We start from the raw sequence: 9597 nt of genomic DNA on the forward strand, positions 1-9597 counted from the left end.
TTAACTGCGTTGGGTCTTCCTTGCTGTGTGCAGCTTTCTCTAGTTGCGGTGACTGGGGGCTACTCTTCGTTGCGGTGCGTGGGCTTCTCATTGTGGTGGCTTCTCTTGTTGAGGAGTACAAGCTCTAGGCACGCGGGCTTCAGTAGTTATGGCATGCGGGCCCAGTATTTGTGGCTCGCAGGTTCTAGGGCTCAGGCTCAGTAGTTGTGGCACGCGGGTTCAGTAGTTGTGGCACACAGACTTAGTTGCGCCGCGGCATGTGGGATCTTCCCAGACCAGTGCTCGAACCCGTGTCCCCTGCATTGGCAGGCAGAGTCCTAACCACTGAACCACCAGGGAAGTCCCAATATTATATTTTTTAATGATTTGGAACAGCATGCTTGATCTATATATTTTTTTCAAATGAATTTAAAACCAAGTAGGATTTTTTTTTTTTTTTTTTTTTTTTTAAATTTTGACTATCTTGGGACTTCCCTCGTCATGCACTGGTTAAGAATCCGCCTGCCAGGGCTTCCTTGTACTTATTTTGGTCAGTTTTTATTTCAGAAGGGTTGATAGTATTCTACATCTAACCAATTTTTAATATATACATACACATATATAGGTCTGTATGTATGTATATGTACAAAGTATATACAGATTTTAAATGGCTCTATATTATGTAATATAATTAATTTGGAATCTCTTTCAAACTAATACAAAAGTTAAAAGTTGCAAGTGTGGTACAAAGAACTTTTCTAAAAGCATTTGAGAGTAAGTTGCTAAAGTGATGCCTCATCATCCTGAATACTTTAGTTTGTATTTTTATTAAAAAGGAAATATATTTTCCTATGAAACCACAATACAACCATCTATTGATGTATAATATTATTACCAATTATTCCTCAGAATGTATTCAAGTTTCACTTTTTATCTTAATATTATCCTTTATAGCAAAAGCAAAGCGTCCAATTCAGAATTACACATTGCTTGTAAATGTCATGTCTCTTTAGTCTCCTTCAGGAGGGAACAGTTTCTCAGTTTTTGTTTTTGTCTGTTTTTAATGACCTTGACACTTGAAGATTATGGGCCCAGATTATGTAGAATGTCTCTCAGTTCAGATTTATCTGATTTCGTCCTCATGATAAGATTAAATTACACATTATTTGTAGTAATATCACAGAAGTAATGCTATCCTAACTTCAGCAGTAAGTTGTTCTTTGCTTTGCTTTATGTTTTTTTGCTTTTCTTTATAATTTTTTCATTTTATCTGTTTTTTTGAACTCTATGTAAATGCAGTATTTTTTTGAACTCTATGTAAATGCAATATTTTTTGTGTCTACTTAACTTATTTCTTTGGGATATTCATCCATGTTGTTGCATGTAGCTATAGTAGGCATGAATCCCAGAAGCAATATAAGAAAGATAAATTTGATTATGTAAAATCAAATGCCAAACTGGGAATACTTGTTTCGCATATATCCTGTAAATGGAATATATACATATTTCTTACAAATCAGTAAGAAAAAGATGACAAGAGTATTTTATATGTTTGTACCGTTTGATCTACTTTATAACAGAATAACAGTGTGCATGTGGTAAAAATGAATAACATATATCCATATACTAACATGAGATTTCTGTGGTATATTGCTTTTTCTTTTTTTAAGCAGTTTGCAAAATACAGAATAGTGTACATAGAATGATACCATCTTTGGAAAAAATATAATTATGTGGAATTTTACTATATAGAGAGAAAATTTAGGAGATACACTGCAAAGGTTTTTTTTAGAGTGAGAGTGGAATTATAAGGACTATCACTTTTGGGGGAGGGGGCTGTCATTTTCTTTCTTAAGTCTACATATGTTTACATTTTTTTATGTCTTGTTTTTCTAGAACCAGCATGTAGCTATATTTTCATTTTAAAGAATGAAATAAGAGCTTGATTTTTCTCTATTATTTTAAATACATTTAGTTTTTATTGTACAGAATATATATGCCTCTTATTTCTGTATATTTTTCTATTCCTTTTACATGCACAGTATGTTTTTCAGAGAAAGAAAAAACATATTAGGGGTTTTATCACTTTCTTTCTTTACTTTCCCAGGGAATTACCTTTAGAATTACAGGGAGTTTTTGATAAAGAGGAGGTCGATGTTAAAGTTGAAGATAAGAAGAATGAAGTATGTATGTCAACGAAGCCTGTGTTCCAGCCCTTCTCAGGACAGGGTCACAGACTGGGAAGGTGAGTAGGCTCATGATCTGTAATTTCCATAAGCAGAGGTTTGACTAATACTCAGCTTGTCATTATTTTACTATGTAGACCACACATATAGAGTTATCATTTCTCCCATTGGAAATGAGATTTTTCATGTTAACTTCTATGAGAACTTCTAAGTCATATTCACCTTAGTGTAAATTAACATATGCTGGCACTATACTAAAAAGTTATGGTGGCTTTTTTGGTTTTGTCCGATCAAAAGTGCCTTGCTTAATGAGGACGTTGGGCAAAATTGGGTGGATAAATCATTTTTTCTGCCTTGCACCCACCACTTGAGCTTTGCCATTAATGTCACAGAGTACATAGGCTAGCTTTTGGATATAGGCTTCTGTATTATAGTTACCAATGCCTTCAGCATTGTGTTCTCTGATCACTATCTGAATTTTGAGGTAATAAAAGTGAAATAATGCCTGATAAAGTTAGTATCGGTATCAGAGCCTTTAATTATTGGGTTGGCCAAGAAGTTCGTTTGGGTTTTTCATAAGCTCTTCCGAAAAACCCGACCGAACTTTTTGCTCAATATTTTCAGACTTTGCAGTATTCATCTTATCTAATTATGCCTGTGGCAGAATATGCAAAGAGGTTAAATATAGGATTGCTTTCATTTTTATGAATTCTCATATATTAATTATCAAGATTGGTAAGTTATATAAATGCATATTCATCCACACATGTAAAAATATCCCAATGTGACTTTCAGAGTGATGAGGGAATACTTTGTTTCCTTTCATTTCCTTTATAACCCAAGGACTGTTCTCTACAGAGAACTTATCATTTCTTTTAGAAATTTTAACCTGGGGAGTAGGTAAAGGTAAAGTCCATAGATCTGTCAGCACTATAAAATTGTTCTGTAAGGCACAATTCAAATACATAAGTATACTCTTCAAGTATACTTACGTAACAGTCCACAAGCTTACAACTTACTTAGATGTGCATAATTTTATTAGATTCCTATGATCATCATGTATAATGGATATAACTGATATTAATATCTTTATGTGTTAGGGAACAGCTGTGACTAGCTAAAATCTTCCTAAAAGCTATACTTACTGTAAAGTTTTTATAATAATTGTTTAATGATAAAGTTCTGCTTAATTAAAAACATGCATGTGACTTGTTGTCTGGATTTTCTTAGTGCTACACCAAAAATTGTTTCTAAAGCGAAGGCTATTGAAGTTGAGAATAAAAATAAGTTGTCTACTGTCCCACTAAACAGTCTGGAACCCATCACTAATATACAGATCTGGTTAGCCAATGGAGAAAGGATTGTCCAGAAATTTAACATTTCTCATAGGTGAGTCTTCCATTTCATTATTTGTCTGATTTGTTCCCTAAGTTTTAATTGTATTTCTTCTTTTCAGGTCAGTCAACAGCTTTTTTTAAGAACTAAGGATCTTAATAAATAGTTCTCTAAACTTAATGTTTCATGACAGTGGAAATTCTTGGACATTAATCAAGTGTTTTCAGTCTGTTTTATGGATTATCATTTCATTAGTTTTCCTGTTTATCTAGATACATAATTTTAAAAGAATTATTTTTAATATGTTTTTAAGTTGATCATTAGCATTATGTGTGTATTTTTCTGTTAATTGTAGAAAAGGAATGATAATACAGGAAAGTACTGAAAGAAATTGAAATCAAGTTAAATTCCATTACCCAGAGATAATCACTACTACTAGTTTGATGGATTTTTACAGTCTTTTATCTCGTCTTAAAATGTTTTTTCATTTTAATTAAAGTAGGAACATATTGTATATAGGTTTCCAAGTCCCTGGGACCTCCTTTAAACTTTTTACATCTTCCCATCATTCTTTGAGCATTTTCTTGTTTATTGGCACAAAATATTTTTTCAGGTTCGTTCTGTACGTTTTCTAAGAAGCCCTGGTTCTTTTTAGTGGCCAAGGGTATTAAGGATCTGGTTACTAGGTATACTTATTGCCAGCATTCCCAGGCCCTCTGAGTGGAAAGAGCTACAGGTGTCTCTACATACATACACACATGCATCTATATACACACACTAACACACACATTTACAAATGTATTTCTGTATCTTTGCATAGCGAAAACCATGAGTTTACATAGATAGCTCTAATTTTAATCCACCACCACAGGATTTATTCTAGTTTTCCCCTTTCCATATTTGTAATTAACTTCTTCACGTTCTTCAGTTTAACTTTCTTCAGTGAGAAACCTGGCTCCAGTTATTCTCAATATATTTATTTATTTATTAAAAATATTTATTTATTTATTGGTTGCGCTGGATCTTAGTTGCATCAGGCAGGCTCCTTAGTTGCGGCTTGAGGGCTCCTTAGTTGTGGCATGTGAACTCTTAGTTGTAGTATGCATGTGTGATCTAGTTCCCTGACCAGGAATTGAACCTGGGCCCACTTCATTGGGAGCACAGAGTCTTAACATCTGTACCACCAGGAAAGCCCCCAATATATTTATTTACTGATCATTTCTCCTACATGTAACCAGTCTCCTTCTGCTGCTGCTGCCTCTCCTCCCCAGCCTGGAAGCCTCCCTCTTCCTGCTGGGTCTCTTGACATATCACATCATGCCAATGACCTGTTTGCCCTCCTGAGCTCTGGCAGTTGGTGCTGCCTATCCTCCCCTATGAGTGGTCACTTTCCACCTCGTTCTGGTTCTGACACACTGCAGTTGGCCCCTCCTCTGTATGAATGCTCTTTTTATTCTGCTTGGGACAGCCTGCTGTGTACCACCTCTCCTATATTCCTAACCCAACTTGGCTTCTGACACACTGCACTGAGCACCTCTTCTGTGTGGACACACTCCTAATGCTGCTCATACTGCAACTGTCCCCACCTGCCTCCCTCTACATGGGCGCACTCCTCGTGCTGGTCAGACTCTGACACCAGGAAGATGGGCCGCTTTCCTGTGCAGATGCCCTCTTCACCCAACCTGGACTCGGATTCCCTGATCTGGGCCACCACAACTCCCTCTCATATCTGGCCTGTATGCCAGTAGGTTCTCATTATTATCTATTTTATACATAGTAGTGTATATATGTCAATCCCACTCTCCCAGTTCGTCTCACCCTACCCTTCCCCCCTTGGTAACCATAAGTTTGTTCTCTACAACTCAGGTTTGTTTCTTTTTAGGGAAATAAAATATTGTAATCCCAACTTCTTTGTCTAGAAAAATACTTCTGGCATTTTCAATAACAAATAGTCACCTACCATTTTTTTTCCCTGAATGACTTGAAGCATTTAAAAACCGTGGACTGGCCAACGGTATTTATTAAGTCATAATTAACCAAGCTTTGTTTTTTAATTGGAATGTTTAGTCCAGTTTTTATAATGTTTTATAATATCCTGAACTACTTAGGTTTAAGGCTACCATCTTGCTCTTTGTTTTCTCTTTACCCCATGTCTTTTTATTCTTCATTCCTACTTTCTTGCCTCTTTTTGAGCTTAATGAATATTATTTTTTATCCTCTCATAGCTTTTTAGATTGGCATTTCTTTATTCTTGTAGTAGTATTGCAGAGATCACAGTACACATTTTTAATTTTTACTGCACAGTTCCTTTAATCTTTATTGGGTTTTTTTGTATTTATATTCTTTGCCATAAGCTTTAGCCTTTCATTATCCAATTTTTGGTACCCAATAAATACAAGTGACCATTTTCTTGATTTTTTTGGTAACCTGCACAGATTAACAGAGTGGCAATTGGTGAATTTGATTGAATGGGAAAATTCTGTCTTTGGTGATGTCATATTTCATTAATTCTTGTTTGCACATTTTTTCACATTTTAGCATCTCTGAAATGGGGATGCATCCTTATAATTTCCTGTTGGCCATATGGCAGTAATGACATAATTGTCTTTGCCTTGGCATCTGCCTCAAAGCATGCAGAACAAGTGTCAGCTCAATGAAAGATCATCCCAGAGACAGTAGTGGAGCACTTTTCAAAGTACTGCTATATCATCAACACACCCGATGATACAGAAGGGAGTATTATATGGAAAAACATGTACATCAATGAACTGATTCAGAAGTGATTTGAAGGATCTGAGTCTGAATAACGTTCAGCTTAGGAATGACTTAACCATTTTATTTTAATCTTATTATGGAAGTAAGTGATTTGATGAATGTTTGTGTGAAAATTAGTTAAAAGTGCTCTTTCAATAAATATAAAAATTCTAAGTGTTTAAGAAACTATTTTGTCATGATCTGGATTTTTAAAAATTTTAGTAGTATATAAAATGACAAGTCTTAGAATCAGTGGCATCTCAGGGGGGTTTTTTTGGCCATGCCACCTGGCTTGCAGGATCTCAGTTCCCTGACCAGGGATTGAACCTAGGCCATGGCAGTGAAATCCCAGAATCCTAACCACTAGGCCACCAGGGAACTCCCAGTGGCATCTTAATTTCGATGAACTGTATACGTACTTTCCCTTTCTAAATACACACGCATATACTTACATGAACATAACTTTGAGCAACCTTCAAGATTGCAGTGATTGGGAGGACTTCCCTGGTGGCGCAGTGGTTAAGAATCCGCCTGCCAATGCAGGGGACACGGGTTCGAGCCCTGGTCTGGGAAGATCCCACATGCCGCAGAGCAACGAAGCCCGTGCACCACAACTACTGAGCCTGCACTCTAGAGCCTGCGAGCCACAACTACTGAGCCCATGTGCCACAACTACTGAAGCTCACACGCCTAGAGTCCGTGCTCTGTAACAAAGACAAGCCACCACAATGAGAAGCACGTGCACTGCAACGAAGAGTAGCCCCCACTTGCCGCAACTAAAGAAAGCCCGTGTGCAGCAACGAAGATCAAATGCAGCCAAAAATAAATAAATAATTTTTAAAAATCACTGTTATTAAAAAGAAAGATTGCAGTGATTATATTAAATTATAGTGTTTATTATACTAACTGAAAATCTACCTCCACTGGGTTAAGAATTTTCTTAACTAGATTTGAAGCACAGCCTGACGTAGTATTTAAGAGATACAGCCTGTGTATCTGGTTGGATACCAGATACTGGTTGGACCATTTCTGATCCATTCAGAGCAAGATATGTAGATATTTCTGTTATAGAAACTTTCAGGCATATGCAAAAGCAAAGATATGATATAATGATCCATCATCACTCAGTTCCCACTGAACTATGTTAAGCAAATCCCAGACTTCATATAGTTTCATATGTAGATATTTCAGAATGTGTTTCTAAAAAATAGAGACTCAAAATGTAACTCTAATACCCTTGTCACATCTAAGATAAGGAATAGTAATTCCTGACTATTATCAGGGGTGAACCTTTAAAAGATAGCCCAAGTGAGTAGTTACATCATGATAATTTGATTATTCTGGATTAACATAGCCAAGTATCATCACAAGTTATTACCTTAAAATAACTAATTCAGGTTTTCATAAAATTATATTAATAGTTTGTGCTATTTTACAGGGTAAGCCACATCAAAGACTTCATCGAAAAATACCAAGGATCACAAAGAAGTCCTCCCTTTTCCCTGGCAACAGCTCTTCCTTTCCTCAAATTACTAGATGAAACACTCACACTGGAAGAAGCCAATTTACAGAATGCTGTAATCATTCAGAGACTCAAAAAAACTGTGGAACCTTTTAAAGAACTTTCATAACATTGATTTTTTGATACACTAAGTGGAAGGTTTCCAGAAAAAGATGGTCATAAGTGGACATGCACACCAAAATGGGGGGGAAGTCAGATTTGCTGGGCTTTGCATGATTTAACTCCCTCCTGATGAGAAGATTTTAAATTAAGTACAAGTTAGGAAAATAAACTATGACTGGAAACTATATTCAATGAACTTTTCCCAGAAGGCTACTCAGAAAGAAAAATAGACTTATTTTCAAATACCAGTTATTTAACGTAAGATATATTAAATATATCATTTAAAATCTTAATATGGTATAAATTAGCAAATATGTTCATAGCATCTTTCATTCAAACATCATTCCCAAACAGCAGTGATTTATTTAAATGTTAGCTGTCTCAGATTTTTTTAAATAGCAATACATTAAAAAATTATACATGGCAGGTTAAAAACATCAATGCAATTTTATTATATCTGAGATACAATCAAAAGGCTGGAAGGAGCTGCTTTCACCACAGCTACACCTCACCCTCAGAAGTGTTCCCAATTTGCAGTGTCTGATGGCAGGATACACTCAAATATTAACTTGGCGACAATATCTGGGATGTATTTTCATTTAAGAATAAAATTGTGTGGCTTAGTATAATGTCAGTATCAATCTGCTGACACACATTTCAACATTTTCGAAATGTATAAATTTAAAAGAATTCTTTTTTCTCTAGGAAATGCAGTTTATCCCCTACTTTATTATCTTTCAGAAATTAGGGGTTTGGGGGCATCCCTGATGGCGCAGTGGTTGAGAGTCCACCTGCTGATGCAGGGGACACAGGTTCGTGCCCCGGTCCGGGAAGATCCCACATGCCGCGGAGCGGCTGGGCTCATGAGCCATGGCCGCTGAGCCTGCGCGTCCGGAGCCTGTGCTCCGCAACGGGAGAGGCCACAACAGTGAGAGGCCTGCGTACCGCAAAAAAAAAAAAAAAAAAAAAAATTAGGGGTTTTTTCTTAGTTAACATTTGGAGCGGGCCATTTGTTTGCCACCACTCATGTAGAATCTAATGCTAGTGTCGTCACGTTACTAATTAACATTTTTTAAATGTGCCGTGTAAAGTATGGTTTTCTATTTCATACATCACACAGCCCATTTATGTATTAAAGGATTTATTACATTATGATGTCACTAAGGAAAACATGCTAGATTTTTAACTAAAACTGGTTACACTTCAGTATTTCCCTGTCAGATTAAATCCCCTTGACTGACAATAAGTTTAAGAAGCTTTTTGCAGACGATCTATTGAATCATATTTAAAGTGAAATATACATTGAATGTGCCAAGGAACTAAGTGGCCATGCCTAACAGCAGTAATGTTCATAGGGTGCTGGATGTCTGCTGGAAAGAGCAGTTCTCAAACTTTTTGGTCTCAAGACCTTTTGTTTATGTGGGTTATAAATACTAATATTATATTTAAAATAAAAAAGTTATAAAATATTCATTAAAAATAATAAACGTGTTAATATAAAGAACATATTTATGAAAAATGTCTATTTTCCAAAATTTAAAAAGATTTAGTGAGAAACGTGGCATTGTATTTCATTTTTTCTAAATATCTTTACTGTCTGATTTAAAGAAGACAGATGAAATCTCATCTGCTTCTGTATGTCTGTTGCAGTATCACACATCATGTAGCCTATAGTAAATGCTATACTGTACATTCATGAGAAAGTGAAAAAAAGCAAAT

General features: G+C 35.8%; 1 protein-coding gene across 1 annotated transcript in view; it reads left to right on the top strand.

Moving 5' to 3' along the window:
* The window catches only part of UBXN2A (UBX domain protein 2A), a 21498-nt gene extending 13613 nt beyond the window's left edge, over window positions 1-7885 (top strand). Inside the window, exons 4-6 of the mRNA XM_007455493.1 lie at window positions 2087-2224; window positions 3396-3554; window positions 7693-7885. Of these exons, the coding sequence (XP_007455555.1) occupies window positions 2087-2224; window positions 3396-3554; window positions 7693-7885 (490 nt within the window). The remainder of the gene's footprint in view (window positions 1-2086; window positions 2225-3395; window positions 3555-7692) is intronic.
* Window positions 7886-9597: the final 1712 nt, after the last annotated feature.

This window comes from Lipotes vexillifer, unplaced genomic scaffold (assembly GCF_000442215.2).
Source record: "Lipotes vexillifer unplaced genomic scaffold, Lipotes_vexillifer_v1.1 scaffold131, whole genome shotgun sequence".
In the NCBI taxonomy this organism is placed as follows: domain Eukaryota; kingdom Metazoa; phylum Chordata; class Mammalia; order Artiodactyla; family Lipotidae; genus Lipotes; species Lipotes vexillifer.